Source organism: Pelobates fuscus, chromosome 2, assembly GCF_036172605.1.
Source record: "Pelobates fuscus isolate aPelFus1 chromosome 2, aPelFus1.pri, whole genome shotgun sequence".
In the NCBI taxonomy this organism is placed as follows: Eukaryota; Metazoa; Chordata; class Amphibia; order Anura; family Pelobatidae; genus Pelobates; species Pelobates fuscus.
In genome coordinates this window covers 268423635-268447516 of record NC_086318.1, presented here as the reverse complement: position 1 = coordinate 268447516, position 23882 = coordinate 268423635, and the positions used below count along the sequence as shown (strand labels likewise).

Here is a 23882-nt window from a genome sequence, read left to right as displayed (position 1 = left end):
TGTCAAGTTGAGAGGAGAGAGTGGAGTTGTAGAGTGAGGTTGCAGAGTTAGGGCAGTTGAGATTTGAGATGGGTAAAAGGAGTGTTTGGAGTGTGGTGGAGAAGTGCTGGAGATCGAGGGAGTTGAGGTTTCTGCGAGGTTGGAGAGTTGATGGTGGTGAAATTTTGGTATGGGGTATGCAGATGTTAAATGTTAGCAGATGGTGGTCAGACAAAGGAAATGGAACAGTGGAGAGATCAGAGGTGGTACAGAGATTGGTGTGAGTTGCTGAGGAAGAAATCTGTGTGAGTCCAAAGGAGGTTACAGAGAGCAGACGAGAGGCATCAGGACAGTTGAGCTTGTTGATTGGGATATTGAAGTCCCCAAGTATGAGAGAGGGAGTGCTAGAAGTTAGCCAAACGTTAGCGTTCATATTTGTGTTTGTGTGAAAAAAGCAAAAAACTAATATTTTGCCAGTGTTTGTAACTAAGTCGCTACTAAAAATGACTAGACATACCCCGTTTGCAATACCTTGAGTTGTCTACTTTTGCAAATGGTATGTCATCATGGGGGTAATTCTTATTCCTGGGCTACCATACGGTCTCAAAAGGCAACATAACCAATCTGGCAAATTTCAATGTGAAAAAAATTCAATGCAAGCCTTATATTTGACTCTCTAAATTTCCAAAACACCATAAAACCTGTACATGGGGTGTACTGTTTTACTCAGGATACTTCGCTAAACACAAATATTAGTGGTTCGAAATGGTAACTTGTATTACAACAATAATATCATCAGTAAAAGTGCCGTTCATGTGTGAAAAAATGCAAAAAACTTAACTTTTACTAAAAATATCATTGTTGTAATACAATTACAGTTACCATTACAGTTACCATTTTGAAACACTAATATTTGTGTTCAGCGAAGTCTCCCGAGTAAAACAGTACCCCCCATGTACAGGTTTTATTGTGTCTTGGAAAATCACACAATTATGTTAAAATATTACTTAAATATACACGTAGAATTTTAATATATATACATATATATGTATTTAAAGTCTACGTGTACACTTATGTAGTTACTTATTAATTATATATATTTATCTGTATCTTTATCTTTATATATTTGCGGTTATTTGTATTTTATATATAGATAGATATAAAATGCCATTCTAAGTGTATTTTGTTACATATATATATATATATATATATATTAATAACAAAACACAGTTTGAATGAAATTACACATGTATATATAATTTATCTAAATTTTTTTTTAAATATTTAATTTATTTATTATTGTAATTATACGTGTATATATAAATATAAAATATATATATATATATAGATGTATTATATATATAATATATATTTTATATATGTAACGTCATTCTAAGTGTATTTTAATACTAATATATACTAATATTAAAATACATTACGTATGATGGTATATATATTATATATATATATATATATATATATATATTATATATACAGATTAAATTTATTTTAAAACATGTTTAATTTTTTTTTTTTTTTTTACACTTCCCACCAGCAGGGGGACTCTTAAATTTCAGACAGTCCCCCTGCTGGTAGATCCACAGCCACCTATAGGGGGCCATGTGATCGCTCTTTGAGAGCGATAACATGGCCCCCGGGGGCCTAATTTGACGGGGGAGGGCTGCCTGAGCTGTCAGACAGCCCTCCAGAAGAGGATCGCGGTGGAGGTAAGTACCCCTGATCTCCTGGGGGCTTCACCCGTTACGGCGTTCTATGCCGCCGCAACGGCTTTAAAGCCCATTTAATGCGGGACAGCATAGAACGCCGTAATGGCATTAAGGGGTTAAGATGTCTTGAAATTGGTGTTGCTACTCGATTCCTGGGAGACCTCACGTGCTCTTTTATCCTCTCCGTAAAGGGGCTAAAGGTATTACCTACATATTTCAGGTTACATCTACTTAGGAGGTAATTTTAGTAAGAAGTACTTTTGTTAGGCAGATTCCTTATAACTTATTTGGGTCTTTCTTCTAATTAAGTTGGGTCATGCCCACATTACCTCTCTAATCATATTTATGACCACGTATTAGGTTTTTCCTGATATGGTTGTCTTCCTCTTACTCTTTCTTGAGGTCCAGGTTCACCATCTAATCTCCGGTGAGGAGGAAATTGTGAAGTAAGTAAATCCCCTGCATCTTTAAATGTCTATTGCACACCAGGGCATTCCGAGAATGGAGGTTGATCACTGACTGCATCTGGCCACCCCTTTTTTAGGACCAGGAAAATATTTCTCACGTACGCATTCTAGCTTCCCTTTGAGGCGTAGATCCTCCAGTTCTGCGTTGACCAGGAATTTGTCAGACCTGGAGAAACCAATAGAATGTACAGCTGTACATGGGGTCCTTACAAACCCTATACTGTACCTTCGGACCATCTGAAGAACCCAGGCGTCTAAGCTGACAGTGGACCAAGCGTGAGAAAAATGGGTGAACCTTCCCCCCTATAGGTAACAGGGAAGAAAAGTAAATTACATGGTGACTTATCAAATGGGTGTCTAAAAGGAGTGGATCCCCTGTAACCTCTGGAATGCCAAGGACGACGCCTCTGTTTGAAGAACAGGGAAGAAGTCCATGCTTCCTGGAAAGAACCCCTCTGAGAAGAGGAGGTGGGGCCCCAACTCTGCCTGATGATGGCCACTGCAGCCACCGTCCCTGGTGGATACCTTTTTGGCAAAGACCCTGCGCATGGAGTGTTGCGCTTTGTCAAGGGCAGTGAATGTATCTTCATATCTGGCTAGGTCCTTAATAAATGAGTCTCTGAATAGCAGCCCATCAGTGTCCTTACCCATCTCGGTAAGAGCCAAATTTGCAAGCTTATGCTCGATCTTAAACAGTATAGCCTTCCGTCTCTCTATGGAAAGGTATTAATATTCCCAGCCTGGCAAATGGCCTGCTGGACCCAACCTCGCATCAGATGCGGATCAACAGTGTGGCCATCACAAATGGCAGCTTCGGCCAACTCAAACAGCTTGGTCAAAGGACCAAAAATGTCCAGGTGCTTGTCTTGGCAAGCTTTCAAGGCTAATCCTGGGCCCTTATGGGGCTTTCACTCCAGTTTAGTAAAACATTTGACCTTCCTAGGGTCCACTTTGGGTGTCTCACACACTTGGCACTGCACCAAGGAGTGAGAGTATTCAGCTCAGAGTTTACTAATCCTAAACTGCAAGTATGCTGCAATATGGTCAACAGGATTTCACTCTGCCGACCCGGGATGATGCAGTTCATCCGGGTGAAATAGCGGATCCTCCAAGGGGTATAGAATAGCTTCCGTGTGGGACCCGGGTTTAGAACAGCCTTTAGGAGCCCGTAAAAGGGCTGGTATCAGTGAATTTTGGCAGTGGGAGAGCTGTTGTTTGTCTCCAAGGCAGATTCCATCAAAACCTTCTCTTGAGCCTCAAATGCAAATACAGAGTCGCGATCAGGTAGTGCTCTAGCACTATTTCGTTTAAAATAGAGGATGACTTCAGGACCATCAATTACAGAGATTCTGGAGGCAGGCGTCTACAAACAGCCTGTTTTAACAATTGCCTTTTTGCTCATGGCTTTAGTGGACCTAGTGCAATTGCCTGAAGGGCCAGACTTAACTGGCAGGGGCAGGTCCCTGTGGGGGGCAGGGTAAGACTGCATCAGTGCCTGGGCAATGGAGTGGGAAATAGTGGATGCCATATTACCCAGATAAAAGACAGATAAAATGGCATTAGAGAGAGAACGCTGAAACCTTGGTAACATCCCCTGGAGCAATAGGGCTGGGCTCAGGGGAGGAGGGAGGGCAAGATGCCACTTATTCATGGTAGTGACATTCCCCAGCATCCTTACTTGTTTGGATTGAGACATTGAGGCATTGACAGGGGCACAGGGTACCCAAACAGATCTGATGCAGAGCAGTCAAGGGGGCACTCAACAAGGGACTGAAAGGGGGCGTGGCCTAATGACAGCACGGAACGCAATAAAATTACACAGAAACTCAAGAGGATGAGAGGTAGGGCAGGGGGAACCCATGGGCATGGATGGAAACAGAAAACCAGCGTTCCAGAGTCTCTAGGAGCCACAAGAACACTAAATTTGGCAGGGATCATTTCAAGATACCCACCAAGCGAGAACGAGATGCAGGACCCACGGGGGTGGGAGCACCAGGAGAAGCAGCTGGAGAATAGCAATGAGGCCTCAGACAAGGCCAAAAACAGAAAATGGGAAACAGAAAAAAGGCAAGTACAGAAGAAGCTGAAGGAAGGCCCAGAAGGGACACAAACTTAAAGGGCAAAACAAATAAGTATATTAAAAACACATTTGAACTGTGGACAGAAGAAATTACAAGAGCAGTAATTGAAGTACAAACAAATTACAAAAGTAAAGGTGTAATACAAGTCAGATACACAGCTTAGTATCAGCATATGGTAGAAAACACAGAAACATAGAATGTGACGACCGATAAGAACGATTCGGCCCATCTAGTCTGCCCAATTTTCTAAATAATTCATTAGACCCTGGCCTTATCTTATCGCTAGGATAGCCTTATGCTTATCCCACGCATGCTTAAACTCCTTCATTTTGTTAACCTCTACCACTTCAGCTGGAGGGCTATTCCATGCATCTACTTCTCTCTCAGTAAAGTAATACTTCCGGATATTATTTTTAAACCTTTGCCCCTCTAATTTAAGACTGTCCTCTTGTTGTGGTAGTTTTTCTTCTTTTAAATATAGTCTCCTTCTTTACTGTGTTGATTCCCTTTATGTATTTAAATGTTTCTATCACATCCCCCCTGTCTCGTCTTTCCTCCAAGCTATACATGCTAAGTTACTTTAACCTTTCCTTGTTAGTTTTATCCTGCAATCCATGAACCAGTTTAGTAGCCCTTCTCTGAACTCTCTCTAAAGTATCAATATCCTTCTGGAGACACGGGCTCCAGTATTGCATACAATACTCCAAGTGAGTTCTCACCATTGTTCTGTACAATGGCATGAACACTTCACCTCTTTCTGCTGCTAATACCTCTCCTTATACAACCAATTATTCTGCTAGCTTTTACTGGTGCTCTATTACATTGTCTGCCTACCTTTAAGTCATCAGAAATAATCACCCCTAAATCCCTTTCCTCGAATGTTGATGTTAGCCTCTATCAAATATTCTGTACTCTGCCCTTGAGTTTTAACGTCCAAGATGCATTATCTTGCACTTATCCACATTAAATGACAGGTGCCACAACTCTGACCATTTTTCTAGTTTACCTAAATCATTTGCCATTTGGCTTATCCCTCCTGGAACATCAACCCTGTTACATATCTTAGTATCGTCAGCAAAAAGACCATCAAGACTTTCTGCAATATCACTAATAAAAATATTAAGTACAGATGCCTGATTTTCCCCACTGGTGACAAGACCATGCTTCGAATATACTCCATTGACTACAACCGTCTGTTGCCTGTCACTCAGCCACTGCCTTACCCATTCAACAATACTGGAATCCAAACTTAAAGATTGCAGTTTATTAATAAGCCTTCTATGTGCAACAGTGTCAAACGCCTTACTGAAATATAGGTAAGCAATGCCTACTATCTATTATCTATCTATTATTTTAGTTTCCCAATCAAAAAAATCAATAAGAATAGTTTGGCATTCGTTTTACAGCATAGTATAGTATAAGCATAAGGGAGGTACCGTATATACTCGAGTATAAGCCAAGTTTTTCAGCACATTTTTTGTGCTGAAAAACCCCAACTCGGCTTATACTCGAGTCAATAGTCTGTATTATGGCAATTTGCATTGCCATAATACAGACAGGGGCTGTGGGGGCTGTCAGAGAGTTTACTTACCTCTCCTGCAGCTCCTTTCAGCTCTCTCCTCCTCCACGCCGTCCGTTCAGCACCTCGGTCAGCTCCCAGTGTAAATCTCGCGAGAGCCGCGGGGTCATAGTGCGGCCGCAAGACTTACACTGTGAGCTGACAGAGGGAGCTGACCGGACGGCGCGGAGGAGGAGAGCGCTGACAGGAGCTGCAGGAGAGGTAAGTAAACTCTCTGACAGCCCCCACAGCCCACCCCACTGAACTACCAATGCTGAACCACCAGGGAAGGAGAGCCCCCCTCCCTGGCCAGCTAGCAAGCAGGGAGGGGGGACAAAAAAAATATATTAATAATAAAAAAAAATAATATTAAAAAATAAAATAATAATTAATAAAATAATTAATAATATAACAATCAAAATGCCCACCCCCACCAACACATACACACACACACTGCATCACACACACTCACACTTCATTAATATACACACATTGCACTCACACACTGCATTCATACACACACACACTGCACTCATACACACACACTGCACTCATACACACACACTGCACTCATACACACACACTGCACTCATACACACACACTGCACTCATACACACACTGCACTCACACACACACTGCATTCATACACACTGCATTCATACACACTGCATTCATACACACAGTGCATTCATACACACAGTGCATTCATACACACAGTGCACTCATACACACAGTGCACTCATACACACACTGCACTCACACACACACTGCACTCACACACACTGCACTCACACACACACTGCACTCACACACACACTGCACTCACACACACACTGCACTCATACACACACACTGCATTCATACACACACACTGCACTCATACACACACACTACACTCACACACACACTGCACTCACACACACACTGCACTCACACACACACTGCACTCATACATTCACGCACTGCACTCATACATACACACACTGCACTCATACATACACACACTGCAGAATTAATAATATAACAATCAAAATGCCCACCCCCACCAACACATACACACACACTGCATCACACACACTCACACTTCATTAATATACACACATTGCACTCACACACTGCATTCATACACACACTGCACTCATACACACACACTGCACTCATACACACACACTGCACTCATACACACACACTGCACTCATACACACACTGCACTCACACACACACTGCATTCATACACACTGCATTCATACACACTGCATTCATACACACTGCATTCATACACACTGCATTCATACACACAGTGCATTTATACACACAGTGCATTCATACACACAGTGCACTCATACACACAGTGCACTCAAACACACAGTGCACTCAAACACACAGTGCACTCATACACACACTGCACTCACACACACACTGCACTCACACACACACTGCACTCACACACACACTGCACTCACACACACACTGCACTCATACACACACTGCACTCATACACACACACTGCACTCATACACACACACACTGCACTCATACACACACACTGCATTCATACACACACACTGCACTCATACACACACACTGCACTCACACACACACTGCATTCATACACACTGCATTCATACACACTGCACTCATACACACAGTGCACTCATACACACAGTGCACTCATACACACACTGAACTCATACACACACTGCACTCACACACACTGCACTCACACACACACTGCACTCACACACACACTGCACTCACACACACACTGCACTCATACACACACACTGCACTCACACACACACTGCATTCATGCACATACACACACACTGCACTCATACACATACACACACACTGCACTCATACACATACACACGCACTGCACTCATACACACACGCACTGCACTCATACACACACACACTGCACTCACACACACACTGCACTCACACACACACTGCACTCACACACACACTGCACTCACACACACACTGCACTCACACACACACTGCACTCATACACACACACTGCACTCACACACACACTGCATTCATGCACATACACACACACTGCACTCATACATACACACACACTGCACTCATACACATACACACGCACTGCACTCATACATACACACACTGCACTCATACATACACACACTGCAGAATTAATAATATAACAATCAAAATGCCCACCCCCACCAACACATACACACACACACTGCATCACACACACTCACACTTCATTAATATACACACATTGCACTCACACACTGCATTCATACACACACTGCACTCATACACACACACTGCACTCATACACACACACTGCACTCATACACACACACTGCACTCATACACACACTGCACTCACACACACACTGCATTCATACACACTGCATTCATACACACTGCATTCATACACACAGTACATTCATACACACAGTGCATTCATACACACAGTGCATTCATACACACAGTGCATTCATACACACAGTGCACTCATACACACAGTGCACTCATACACACTGCACTCACACACACACACTGCACTCACACACACACACTGCACTCACACACACACACTGCACTCACACACACAGACACACTGCACTCATACACACACACTGCACTCATACACCCACACTGCACTCATACACCCACACTGCACTCATACACCCACACTGCACTCATACACACACTGCACTCATACACACTGCACTCATACACACAGTGCACTCATACACACAGTGCACTCATACACACAGTGCACTCATACACACAGTGCACTCATACACATAGTGCACTCACACACACTGCACTCACACACACTGCACTCACACACACACACACACTGCACTCACACACACACTGCACTCATACACACACTGCACTCACACACACACTGCATTCATACACACTGCATTCATAAACACTGCATTCATACACACAGTGCACTCATAGACACACTGCACTCATACACATACACTGCACTCATACACATACACACACACTGCACTCATACATACACGCACTGCACTCATACATACACACACTGCACTCATACATACACACACTGCACTCATACATACACACTGCACTCATACGCACACACTGCACTCATACGCACACACTGCATTCATTATATACACACACTGTAAATAAATATTCAATTAATATATACACACACACACAATGCACTCATACACACACAATGCACTCATACACACACAATGCACTCATACACACACTGCATTCATACGCACACACTGCATTCATACGCACACACTGCATTCATTATATACACACACTGTAAATAAATATTTAATTAATATAATTTTTTTAGGATCAAATTTTATTTAGAAATTTACCAGTAGCTGCTGCATTTCCCACCCTAGTCTTATACTCGAGTCAATACGTTTTCCCAGTTTTTTGGGGTAAAATTAGGGGCCTCGGCTTATATTCGGGTCGGCTTATACTCGAGTATATACGGTAATTGTACTTAACTTGCATCCAAGGAGCAGAAAGGATAGAGGAAGTTAGGGGTGTAAGTGTAATCCTGGATTATATATGGATGGCTATTCATGAGGGAGTTTGGGAGTTTCTATTGTTTTTTTTTCTTTGATGCTGTTTTTAAGTACTGGACCATAAATGCATAATATGAGCCTCCATATCTTAAGATAAAATTATAATTTTGTATCTACTTCACAGGCCCGTCGATACTCTACAGTCTTTGAAAGTAATAGATATTACTAACAACAAACTTGTTGATGGAAACCAGCTCCATGCAATAGCATATTTACCAAGGTATGTTTAACATGTTTTTATTGTGTTTTCCCTTTCACTGTTAACCCCTTAAAGACTGAGCCAAATGTACACGTTGTGAACAAAACAAAACGTAAACAAAACCTGGCATTTGCGCTATATGTCTGTCCAACCGTAATTCACCTCTTTCATATTAAATACACCCCCCCTTATTATATATCATTTTATTCAGGGGAAACAGGGCTTTCATTTAATATCAAATATTTAGCTGTGAAACATAATTTAATATGAAAAAATGGGAGAAAATAAGAAATTTTGTTATTTCTTTAGTTCTACATGACATTTTAACTGTCAATGTCATAATACGGTTTGCTTTTACTGCAATAAAATACACATATTTCTATTCAGCAAAGTCTCACGTGTAAAACAGTACCCCCTATGTACAGGTTTTATGGTGTTTTGGGAAGTTACAGGGTCAAATATAGCACGTTACATTTGAAATTGAAATTCACCAGATTGGTTACGTTGCCTTTGGGACTGTATAGTAGCCCAGGAATAAAATTTACACCCATAATGGCATACCATTTGCAATAGTAGACAACCCAAGGTATTGCAAATGGGGTATGTCCAGTCTTTTTTAGTAGCCATTTGGTCACAAACACTGGCCAAAGTTAGCGTTCGTATTTGTTTGTGTGTGAAAAATGCACAAAAAAGCCAATTTTGGCCAGTGTTTGTGACTAAGTGGCTACTAAAAAAGACTGGACATACCCCGTTTGCAATACCTTGGGTTGTCTACTATTGCAAATGGTATGCCATCATAGGGGTAATTTTCATTCACCATAGGGTCTAAAAGGCAACGTAACCAATCTGGCGAATTTTAATGTGAAAAAAATGAAACACAAGCCTTATATTTGATGCTGTAACTTTTGAAAACACCATAAAACCTGTACATGAGGGGTACTGTTGTACTCGGGAGACTTAACTGAACACAAATATTTGTGTTTCAAAACAGTAAAAAGTATCACAGCAATAATATCGTCCATGTAAGTGCTGTTTTGTGCGTGAAAAATGCAAAAAACTTAACTTTTACTGGCAATATCATCGTTGTAATGCATTTTACTGTTTTGAAGCACTAATATTTGTGTTCAGCGAAGTCTCCCGAGTAAAACAGTTCCCCCATGTACAGGTTTTATGGTATCTTGGAAAGTTATAGGGTTAAATATAGTGCTATCAAATTAAATTCCCTATACTTTCGGCATGGGTTGTTAGCCAGGTCCCGCTAATTGTAATTAATTAAGATACCTAATTATGTAAAAATATTACATAAATATATTTGTAGAATTAATATATGTGTGTGTGTGTGTGTATATATATATATATATATATATATATATATATATATATATATATATGTATATATAATTTTTTAAATATTTGTATTAATATATAAGTATATAGTGATATATGCGTATATATTTATGTATATAGATATATATATATTATTTCGTTCTAAGTGTATTTTGATATAAATATATATATTATCACAATACAGTTAGAACGAAATAACACACATCTATATATTTTTTCATTATTTATTTTTAATTTTTTAATTTTATTTTTTAAAGTATTTAAATTTTTTATATTATATATAAATATATATATATACATATAACAATAATTATATATATATATATATATTTAAACAGTAACAGTCTACGTGTAATTTGATATTAATAGTAAAATACACCTAGACAGTGTATGTGTGTGTGTGTGTATGTATATGTGTGTGTGTGTATAAATATATATATATATATATATATATATATATATATATATATATACTGCATCAAAAAAGCCAGCACTCAAGGACTTTTGTAATTAATAAAAAGTAAAAACCTTTTATTCCGAAATGTCTGTGGGTCGACGTTTCAGTCCACCGTTGTGGACTTTCATCAGGACACAAAATACAATGTTACAACATTCAGTTTAAATAGGAAATACTTAACTTACCTAACCTCCACCACCTGTGTGTTAGCGTGGTCTGTTCCCCAGTGCGCAAGTGTGATTATCGGTACTTCCCCTTCCGGTATGTCTGTGTCGACCCCGTCACCCCCTATCACCATGGTAACATATCAACAAATCGCCGCACGGCGATCTATGTCTGCTGAGTAACATAAGATAAAGTATAGAGCCTGGCTATGTGCCCAGTTGGATCAATGGAGTGCATCAAGTTAATGTGTGTCCACTATGAAGTTTGTAGTGTGGAAGATTACCTAGATTACTCAAATTCCTAGGTTACAGCTCCATACGGAGCACTTCCGGGTATCGGCAGTGCCGTGCCTGTCACCATGGTTCCGTGTATACACATAAAGTATAGAGCCTGGCTATGTACCCAGTTAGATCGATGGGGTACACTAGACGTACAGAGTCTTTATACCACCATCCCTCACGAGGGAGGTATAGATGCCATGCGACAAATACTATGTGAGTCTCCTTTCTACAAGGGTCCCCCCATAGAATTTATCATGGAACTACTTATGCTTACTCTTCAACTCAACTACTTTAGATTTGAAACTCGGTGGTATATGCAATGTTCGGGAACATCGATGGGCGCAGCAATGGCGCCAATGTATGCGAACGCATACATGCATATATTCGAAAAAGAGTATATTCTCCATCCATATAAAGAACAGATTGTACAGTATGTACGTTTCATTGACGATATCTTAATCCTCTGGAAGGGTTCTATCATGGAAGCCGAGCAGTTTGTGAAGGACATCAACGACTTGCCTTGTCCTATTAAAATCACGGCTAACATAAATGGCAAAATTGTACAGTACCTGGATTTGGAGATTTTCATCGAGAAGGGCAAAATTGAATACCAATTGTATTCGAAGCCCACAGATAGAAATACAATACTCCATTTCTCAAGTGCGCACCCAGCACACAGTAAAAGATCATTACCATACACCCAGTTTCTCCGGGTTTTTCGGAACAACTCTTTAACCGAACGAGTTGAGAAACAAGTGGAAATTATGTATAACAAATTCCTTATGAGGGGATACAATCGGCATACAATTGATACAGCGCTGAGCAAAGCACGTTTGGAAGTTGGCAATACTACGAGTACTCAGACACCATTAAAAGCACCTAGATTGACGTTCCCAATGAAGTTTAATTCGGCTAGCACCAAATTAGCGCAAGCTGTGAAGAGGAATTGGAATACCTTGACGGGAGATCCAACCTTACCAACTATTTTTACTCAAAAACCTATGTTTTGTTATAAAAGGGAGAGAAATTTGCGAGACTTGTTAGTCCGCACTGATCCGGAACAGAGTTATCTGCGAGATCAAAGTCAATTCCTTAACCCAGGATGTTTCCGCTGCCTAGGATGTGTCACGTGTGGGCACTTGATTCCCACAAAATCATTTCTTCATCCACACACCCAGAAGAAATATCTGATTCGACATCGCATCTCGTGTAAAACTGACCATGTTATCTACAAGCTGTCATGCCCCTGTGGATTGAACTATGTGGGGAAAACGGATACACAACTTTGCGAAAGAATTAGGGGGCATCGTTCGAGTATACGGACAGCAATCAGGGATGGCCACACCGATAAACCAGTGGCACGTCACTTTCTCGAACAGAAACATCCGCTGACAACACTCAAATGTATTGCCATTGACCATATTCCAGCGCCCAGGAGAGGAGGAAATCGATCTGTAGCATTACTACGCAAAGAGGTCTTTTGGATCCGAGAACTTAATACATTGGCACCGCTGGGTCTCAATGAAAAATTGTCCTATATATCTTTCCTTTGATTGGATAAGCACCCTTAAGTTATTTTAACTTTAATTATTAATCTCTCCGTACTTCATTTGTGTATGTATGCTCTGTGACAAGGCCTGATGAATTAATATATAATTATTTCACCTTCATCACTTATAATTCAGCTCAGAAGCTGTTGACTTCCTTATAAAAAATAAGTTATAAAAAATAAGTTATAACTGTAATGATTTTGGTAGAAATTATTCTACATTAAGGCCCCGAGCTCCATACGGAAGTACAGAGAGTAATTATTTTATATACCCAGTGTGTGATACACACTCAACTTATGTTTTATTTTCTTTATTATTTATATGTCACTCTGCAACCCCAGAATAGCGTATCGTTCCCTTTCGACAGTGCTCTATAAATGACACGAATTACATAGAGTAATACCTAGTATCAGCACATGTCACTTTAGAGTAAATTACTATCGTATTTAAGTACATCAGCACATGGCACTTGGAGTGGAGATTAATATGTACATTAATTACACATTTGTATATTTTCACCACATTTTAAGTTTTTTTCATACAAGAATGACACACAACATTAAATATTTAAGTTTTTGCATGCTCAGCACAGGATAACTAAGAGACACATATTTAGACCATGTGATTTGGTCCACTCATGGAACCACGGTCCCTTTAAAAGTATTTGACTGTACTATAGATTGGAGTTCACATTAGATTTCACTTATTTCAGATTAGTACACATAGATCATATACTATTTCAAGTATGGTTTAATATTCCTAATATGATTATTGAATAATTAGCACATATCGTTCGATAAGAATATGTGTATTCATGTAACCATGGTGATGGGCACGGCACTGCAAATACCCGGAAGTGCTTTGTATGTAGCTGTAACCTAGGTACTTTAGTAATTTAAGTAATCTTCCACACTATAAACCTCACAGTGGATATACATTCACTTGATGCACCCCATCGATCTAACTGGGTACATAGCCAGGCTCTATACTTTATGTGTATACACGGAACCATGGTGACAGGCACGGCACTGCCGATACCCGGAAGTGCTCCGTATGGAGCTGTAACCTAGGAATTTGAGTAATCTAGGTAATCTTCCACACTACAAACTTCATAGTGGACACACATTAACTTGATGCACCCCATTGATCCAACTGGGCACATAGCCAGGCTCTATACTTTATCTTATGTTACTCAGCAGACATAGATCGCCGTGCGGCGATTTGTTGATATGTTACCATGGTGATAGGGGGTGACGGGGTCGACACAGACACACCGGAAGGGGAAGTACCGATAATCACACTTGCGCACTGGGGAACAGACCACGCTAACACACAGGTGGTGGAGGTTAGGTAAGTTAAGTATTTCCTATTTAAACTGAATGTTGTAACATTGTATTTTGTGTCCTGATGAAAGTCCACAACGGTGGACTGAAACGTCGACCCACAGACATTTCGGAATAAAAGGTTTTTACTTTTTATTAATTACAAAAGTCCTTGAGTGCTGGCTTTTTTGATGCAGTATACATTTGTGTAGCCGAGCACCGGGCAGACACGCTTGGATAGCTGGAGTGCAACTCCCATCAATCTTTGTGTATATATATATATATATATATATATATATATATATATACTTAGATCATATATATATATATGTAATATATATATATATATATATATATATATATATATATATATATATATATATATATATATATATATATATTATCTAAGTATATATATTTTTTTACACTTATGAACTATTATTTTATTTTATTTCCAGCCAGCAGTGGGGACTAACTGTCATTACATTACATTGTCATTACAGTTAGTCCCCCTGCTGGCAATGCCTCAGCCAGCTAACCCACGCTAACCGAGGACCTCAGTCTCACATGGCCGGGGGGGCCCCCAGGAGGACGGACGTGCCGCAGGGGGCTCCCTGGGAGTCCCCCCAACCACGATCGCCGACGTGGGATCGCCGGCGACCGGGTAAGTTAAAAAAAAAAAAAAAACGGAGGACGCCCGGCGGCGTTTAGAGCCGCTTAAAATAGGGCGTAATAGTATGCCCTCCGGTCTGAAGGGGTTAAAGGAACACTGTAATGTCAGGAATATAAACATACATTCCTGACTATATAGCTCTAAATGCGCTGTTTAGGCCCCCTGAGCTCAAATTCACCTTTTAATTCTTGGCAAACAGTGCTATACCAAGAAGTGATTCAAATTGTAGAACATATTATTTTATTTTAATGAATAAATACATTTATGTTAATATTTTGTATTTCAAATTATAAAAAGTCTATACTTTAGCCAACAAGTCGGTTACCGCTATCTACAGTTAAAATGTTATGCTCTTAATACATACATTTATATCATAACCAGTACATTAAAAAAAAAAAGTATATATATAATATATATTGCCTAAAAAGCTTGGGTTGTCACATTCTAGCACAATTTATACATCCATTCTGCTGTAATAGGGCTCCTGTGGCTTTTATTTTATTTTTAAATCTGCATTGGAGGTTTGTGCATTGTTGGTCTTCTGCAAGAATCGAAGGTTTGTTAGTGTGTCTGTGGTTAAACTATAGGAACACTATAGTGTCAGGAAAATAAAACAAACTCCTTACACTATAGTTTTAAAAATAAAGTGTAGTTCCCGGGGCACCTTCTCGTTATTTTAAAAAGGTAGTTTAGTTACCTTTTGTCCAGTGCTACACTGGTCTCGCCACGCCTCCTCGGCTGACATTATCAAATTTGATGATCTATGCAAATCTAATGTTTTCCTATAGGAAAGTATTAGGAGGCTATTGAGCATTTGCAGCAAAATGCTGTGCCAATCAGCATTTCTACATAGATTTATGCGGAGCGTGTTGACGTTTAAAATGACACAGAAAGCACCTATAGTGGCTGTCTGAGCGAGTTCTCTGAAAATGCAGTGGATAAATTATAAAGCGCATTAAGCTGTAGTTGTTCTGGTGACTATAGTGTCCCTTAAGGTGTGTGTGTATATCTGTGCTTATGTGTGTGTATGATTGTGTCTGTGTTTTTCTGTAATATGAAAATATGTATGCATTTAGTAGATATCTCCCTAATTTGGTATACTTAAATATGGCAATCCCACATAAGGATAACAAATAAGGGAGTTATCTGCTAAACATCTAAAAGATCAAAAATAAGAAAATGGCTTTTCTTTTTTTTTTTGATGATTCAGCTGTTTAGTAGTTATGTGTGATTTCCCTATTTAAGTATACCAAATTATGGCACTATTTAGTAGATAGCTCCATTATTTGGTGTCTTTAAATATGGCAATCCCACATAAAAATAACAAGTAGGGGAGTCATCTGTTAAATAGTTGATCAAGAGGGCGGGGCCTATCTTCCGTGGTGGAGAGTTGTGTCTTACTCAAGCTCCTCTCCTATACGGGCAATACAAGCCGTAATTAGCTTCATCAAGCTTGATATAAAACTCACCCAACGACTTACTTACATCTCGACCTAACTGCAGCACACTGTGGAGGTCGAAGACGAGGCCTATAGCACGCCGGACGGGAGAGGCTGACGATCTCCCAGACCGGAGCTTTTCCAACAGCCCTAATCGCTATGCAAGTGCCCCCTAATCCCCCCCTTGGACTGGCGGGGGTGATCCCGGTCCACCCCTGAGATGCTCTCCTGGGAACAGGGGGTGAAGCCACTGAGACCGCAGGGACATCAAGTGAGCCATCAAACATGTCAGATGCTACGTGGCACCCGGACTCTGTTGAGGATTATACTGAGCTTATGTCCAGACTCAACAAAATCTTTGAAAAATTCTGGCAGAGAATGGAAAATAGGAGGCATCACACCACCCCAGAGCAGTTGAAGGGCCACTCACTTCCACAGCCGATCGTGCGCCCGCAGCAGACTTTTGCATCCTCAGCAAATGTCCGAAAATGGTGGCGAAGCAGAATGCCCTCATTCCTCCAACAGAAGCCGGCACACAGACGGAAACCATCCTGAATTAAGGTTGTGACTTTTAAAGTGCCTGAGGACTGTATGGGGCTCACAGCTGGACAGTATAATGAGCTTTTGAAGAGGAGGAATACACCAATCCTGCCCATCATGATTACCAGTCTGCCTTCGTTAGACTGGGCATTAAGTGACATATGCCCATTCACCTTTCCTCTCCTTACAGTATCTGCTGACACAGCACTGTCTGTGAACACTGGCCTCTCCTTTTACCCCACCTACCTGGGGGCCTCCTAGAGGACTGAAGCTACCCAGTTAAGCGTTATTATATATCCTTACTTAATTCTCTCTACCCTAATGGGTTTAATCATAAGCACACAGCATGTTCATCCATTGCCATAAAAATTTTTTCGAGCTACACTGTGTTACATAGTTACATAGCTGAAAAGAGACTTGCGTCCATCAAGTTCAGCCTTCCTCACATTAGTTTTTTTGCTGTTGATTCAAAAGAAGGCAAAAAAAAAACAGTTTGAAGCACAATTTTGCAACAAGCTAGGTATAAAATTCCTTCTTTTTTTTTTTTCAAATAAGATAACATTTCCCCTAGTGGCACTTATGGCCAGGGGAAGTTAGGTTGGCACCGCTCAAGCACTGGGTGACTCTTCACTCGATTTTAGGTTGGTATAGCAATTTCAGATCGATCAGAATGTTCAGAATGAACAGAACGATCAGAATGGGGGGGAATTTGCGGTGTGGCGAGATGTCTTTCCATAGGGAGAGACGGGCAATCCATGTCGTATTTTATGGTTAGGATTGGCTAATCGGGCGTGAGGGAGTGATTATTTTAGGGGACCATTCGGTGGTCATCGGTCATGGTGGGTGCGAGTAGTGGATTATGTGGGGTCGTTGGTCAGGGTCAATTTGGTTCGTTAGAGTCGGTTTGGCTTAAGGCCCGCGCCCAATGAGTGCCCCCCAACCTCCAGCTCTGCAAGGGCTCAATACCATTAGTAAAGTGTTGTATTGATAACCCTGGCATGGAAGGCATCAAGGACATAACTGATCACCCGTAGAAAGTACCTCCCTAAAGTGTTATACAGTTCGGTTCACATATACACAGATCATACCAAGCTGGTGTTATCAATAGGTAACTTGGGGAGTGCGTAGGAAGAGAAAAGGGTAGAGGAGGTGGGAGTTGTGGCCGATGAAGGCCCGGGGGGGAGTGGGGAAGAGTAGAAAAAAAAAGAAAAAAAAAGGTTGGGGTAAACAGTATGGGGGGAAGGGAAAGGGGGCATTTGGATTGCAAGACGCTCTCATATAGTGTAGACCTGTTGGAAGGCAAAAATGTTACCAGTCGGTAGGGTCTCTGTTAAAATGTTCCCAAAGGCATAACAGAATTGCTCAGTGAGCAGAGCGCCCAGTGTTTGTGGGGGCGAAGTCAGGGGTTTGTATAGATCCCAAAATTATAGGAGGTAAGTCCCGGGTAAATAGCAGTCTCTGAACGTTGGGTACCCCCTTGGGTCCCAACAGCGCGGGATTCGACAATGTCTCTGAGTCCGGTAAAGATAGGAGGGGTCCAATTCGCCTGGTTCATTGTAAGGGAGAACATAATGTTCTTTGTCAAGGAGGGTGTGTCCGTAGATGTCGTCCTCCAGAGTAGGTTGGATTCTTAGAGCATTCAATGCATGTGGAGGTCCAGGGGGGGTTATATAGATCTTGCATTAGTTTGTGATCCAGTCTCTATCGAGGTGGGCGCAAACCAGAGGAAAAACCGTAAGGTTAAGGTTCTGTTGACCATTTATACGGGTAGAATATAGATCCAAGGCAGGGGTGGGTAGCGACCGGTGATGATGGTAGGAAGGTCGGTGTAATTCCGCCTACTGTCTGTGACCCCCTTGGCGTGTGGTGTGGTCAATGAAGCGTCTCTTCGACGGGGTTTGACCTCTCGGTGTAGGGGCAATGTGGGGTTGCGGAGGTGAGTGTAGTGGGCCGTACCAGTCTGGGATGCAGACTTCTGGGAGGTCAAGGGCTGAAGTGAATGCCCGTACATCCTCCGCTGATGAGAGGGTGGCAGTGACCCCGTTGTGGGTCGCTGTGATGGCAAGGGGGAATCCCCACCTGTAGCGGATATTCCTGGATCTTAGGAGGTCAGTGAGTGGTTTCATCACCCGCCTTGCCTGGAGGGTCATCCAGGACAAGTCCGGGTATATCTGCACTGGGCTGCCATGGTACAGGAGAGGTTGGGAAGTCTGGCGGAGGCTCCTAAGGATATCTTCTTTGATGCTGTAGTAATGCAGCCTGCAGATTACATCTCTGGGGGTGTCCCCTCTTGGACTCCTAGGTTTGAGTGCCCTATGCGCTCTATCTAGCAGGATAGGCATAGTTACGTCTCGCTGAAGGATTAAATTAAAAAGTTCCTGTAAAGTGGAATGTAGGTTTTCCCCCTCAGCTTCGGGTAGACCCTTAATCCTTAAATTATTACGGCGTCCCCTATTATTCAAGTCATCAAGCGCCCTGTACATAGCCGCCAGTTGTGTGTTATGAGCTGATACAGTGCTTTGTAGGGCTTGTAGTTGTGTGCTTGTGCAGTCATGATCGTTTTCTAGGGAATTAACCTTTTCACTGACCTGTCTGACTTCCGTGGAGATGTCATCCATTTTCTTTTGGAAGGTCACCTCCAGTTTTTGCAACATAGCAGCTAGATCTTGCTTGGAGGGGAGATTTCTGAGGATCTCTCTCAAATCCTTGTCTTTGTCAGCCTCAGATGCGAGGGAGATGCAGTCTGATGCCGCCGGGCTGGAGGGTGCCGAGGAGTATTCCGCCGGATCGTCCGGCGCCATATTGGATCCCGCGGCCTCATTTCGACGGTCGCCTTGGTCCTTAAAGATTTTGGTAAGGCTGCTCGTTTTGGCCGAGGAATGTTTGCCCGCCGTGTTGGGGGCCGTCGAGGGGCGTTTGGGGTGTCCCATGGTGCGGTAGGTGCCCGATGGATGTGGATTGCCCTGCGTCCATTCCCGCTCGCGGTTAGCTCCGCCCATAAAATTCCTTCTTGACCCCAGAATGGCAGTCAGATTTATCCTTGGATCAAGCAGTTATTACCCTACATTGAAAGATTATTGTAGCGGAGAGCTGATTTCTCACAGCTTAACTCCACCAATATATCCAGAGGATGCAGGAACAAGTAATCCCAGAGAATATCCAGCACAGTCAGCAATAAAATCCAATAATATCCCATCACCTTTCCCAATCACTGGACGACACACAGTATCAGGAGTAGAACTAAAGTTTAATGGCAACATTCCTGCTTTTATGAGATTCTCCCATGCAAGGGAGGGATTTACATTAATTACACATTGCACCAATCATACAGACGTTACCTCCCCCACATCTCCTCCCCTTAGCTTAACAGATAATACAATTACAATGCACATACTTTTCCCCACTTTCTAGATGTTCCCCAAATATCTGTGATATACCTTTAAATATGGTACCCTGATCTGGGTGAGAAACATATCCAAAAATCACCCAGATCAGACCAGGGGTTCAGGAGTTATAGGAAGGTAAAGTTTTGCCCGACCGCATGGGTAAAGATGCTAAAAATAGTTCCATGAAATCTGGCCCTGTGGTCGGTCTCCGTTCGTGCCCCAAAACTCCCGAAATGCTATATCACACATAATGGAGTCGGTAAACGGATGAATCCCCTAGTTTGTGGAATTCATCCTACCGAACGACGGGCCGTTCGTGGGTTTCCTTCGGTAGTTTCTGCCGTCCTAGAGGTCTTAGCGGTGTTCGGCTAATCGAGTGTCCGTTTTGAGTTCCAGACACTCGACGACCAAACACCGCTGTTCGTGAGTTTAAGATGGCCGCCGCTACGTGTTCGGCTACCAAAATGGTGGCCATCCAGGGGATATAGCAGCGTGTTCGTATGAACAAAGGGAATAGGAGAAGCGATCAGGGAGGTAAATTACATGAATGATGTACATCAGGGTGGTTCGGTTGTTCGGTACTTTTTTCGCATAGTGCAATATAAATCCGTGCATTCCAGGCATGAAAAACCTCTGCAGTGCCAACAATAAAACAATAGAGAGGACAGCCAAAAAGGGGTTCCGCTACACTTATATCCTTGAATATTCTGTTTTTGCAAGTATGCATCTAGTAGCTGTTTGTACATCTGTATGGACTCTGATAAAACCACTTCTTCAGGCAGATCATTCCACATCCTGATTGTTCTTACAGTAAAAAAAAAAAACCTTTCCTTTGCCTTAGACGAAATCTTCTTTCTTCCAGTCTAAACGCATGGCCTCGTGTCCTATGTAAAGTCCGGTTTGTGAATAGATTTCCACACAATGGTTTGTATTGGCCCCGAATATATTTGTAGAATGTTATCATGTCCCCTCTCAGGCGACGTTTTTCTAAACTAACCCCGAAGTGCATAACTTTGCATTTTTCAACATTTTACATTTCATCTGCCATTTAAGTGCCCAGTCCTCCAGTCTATCTAAATCCCTCTGCAGCAAAGTAATATCTCGCTCACATTGTATTATTTTACAAAGTTTTGTGTCATCTGCAAACACTAAAACATGACTTTCAATGCTGTCTTCAAGATCATTTATAAACATGTTAAATAGAAGGGACAGACCCCTGAGGGGACACCACTTGCCACCTCTGTCCAGCTTGAAAATGTACCATTGTTTTAAGCCAATGTTCTACCCAAGAACAAGCATTTTCATCTAGACCGATTTCCTTGAGTTTGAACACTAATCTATTTTGTGGAACTGTATCAAATGCCTTGGCAAAATCCAAATAGATCACATCCACTGCAACACCCTGATCTATACTTCTACTTACTTCTTCATAGAACGCAATCAAGTTAGTTTGACATGACCTGTGCTTCATAAAACTGTGCTGATTTTTGCTGATAACCATGTTCTTCTCAAGGAATTCTTGAATATTATCCATTAAAAACCTTTCAAATATTTTACCAGCCACAGAAGTTAAGCTCACAGGTCTATAATTACCAGGCAAGGATTTGTGAACCCTTTTTGAATATAGGAACCACATCTGCCTTCCTCCAATACTCCGGAACACTTCCTGAAATAAAAGAATCTTGAAAGATTAAAAACAGAGGTTCACTTATTTCTACACTTAGTTCCTTAAGTACATGTGGATGGATACCGTCAGGCCCTGGAGCTTTGTTTATATTAACTTTCTTTAGTTGCAGCAGCACCTTGTATTGAGTTAACCAATTACAATTATTCTGCAAGGTTTTAGTAGCAATCATTTGCACATCTATTGCCATGGGTTCTTCCTTAATATATACGGAGGAGAGGTAGGTGTTTATCAGTTCTTTTTGCTTTTGTTATAATAATGTGCTGAATTATCTATATACCTATTCTGACATGACATGTCAATTCATTGCTATTTACCTAATGCATACTGTGATACTTGTGTTATCATTAAGCACAACAAAAATAAAGAATTAAAAAAATATATATATATTTGATCAAAAATTAAGAAATGTCATTAGCAAGCCCAGTGGAACTTATTAGTGCTCCCCTGTTTTTCAAAAGTGGTGATCTCAGCCAATCAATTGGATTGGCTGAAATCGTCAAGGAAGCAGGCCAGGGGCAAAGCTAAATGACGCCCTGGCCAGTTAGCATAACCTCATAGATATGCATTAAATCAATGCATCTCTATGAGTAAAGTTCAGTATCTCCATGCAGAGCGTGGAGACCCTGAACGTCAGTGCTCCACAGCACTTACCCAGGAAGCACCTCCAGTGACCATCCATTTAAATGCCTATTTATAGAGCTGTTTGCAGTGCAGTAGCGAGCTCATCAAAAAGTCTAGGGCCACTAAAACCGGCCCCAGCTGACTGAGGGGAGGCCCAGGTATTGATTCTTTGGGCTCTTGGTATGAGCAGGAATTTAAACCTGCTGACACCTAAATTGCACGGCATTACTTTCACTTCTAAAGGCATTAAAGACCACTTTTGTAGGTCGACATGGAATATCCTAACATCAGGAAGTGATTAAGTGCTCTATTGATGAGCCTCTACAGCATTATTTGAAACTGTATTTGAGTAAATTTAATTTATTTGGGTTTACGGATCTGAAATCTGAAGAGGGCAGTTGTAGGGAAGTCTTTGTTAATATGCCTGTTTGCAACCCAAAAATTAGTTTAACCGTTATATGTAATGTTATAGGTAAGTGACTTGAATTTTGTGTGTGTTTCTCTGTCTGTCATGCAAAATTGCTGTTTTCCAAATAACACATCTGTGGATTTTCTGATTGTAGGTTGAAGCAAATAATTGTTTCAAACAACAAAATATCTTTGATTACATTCCCTGATGCTAAAGTGGGTAAGTTATGTATTTTATGTTCTGAGATTTCATTTAAGGATAGAGTATGTAGAATGTGGACCCCCTCTCTCTTATTATTTTGCATTGTATAGGAAATGCATAAAAAACAATGATATTAAAATAAAATAAAAACAACAAAAGAAAAAAAAATGCTTTACATTTCAGCACTTACATTGGCATGCATGATATTTGC

General features: G+C 41.2%; 1 protein-coding gene across 4 annotated transcripts in view; it reads left to right on the top strand.

Annotated features, from left to right (window-relative positions):
• TBCE (tubulin folding cofactor E) overlaps nt 1-23882 on the top strand; it is a 439454-nt gene that overhangs the window by 255751 nt on the left and 159821 nt on the right. For all 4 annotated transcript variants that reach the window (XM_063443380.1, XM_063443381.1, XM_063443379.1 and 1 more), the window contains 2 exons: nt 9519-9614; nt 23625-23689. In XM_063443380.1, the coding sequence (XP_063299450.1) occupies nt 9519-9614; nt 23625-23689 (161 nt within the window). The remainder of the gene's footprint in view (nt 1-9518; nt 9615-23624; nt 23690-23882) is intronic.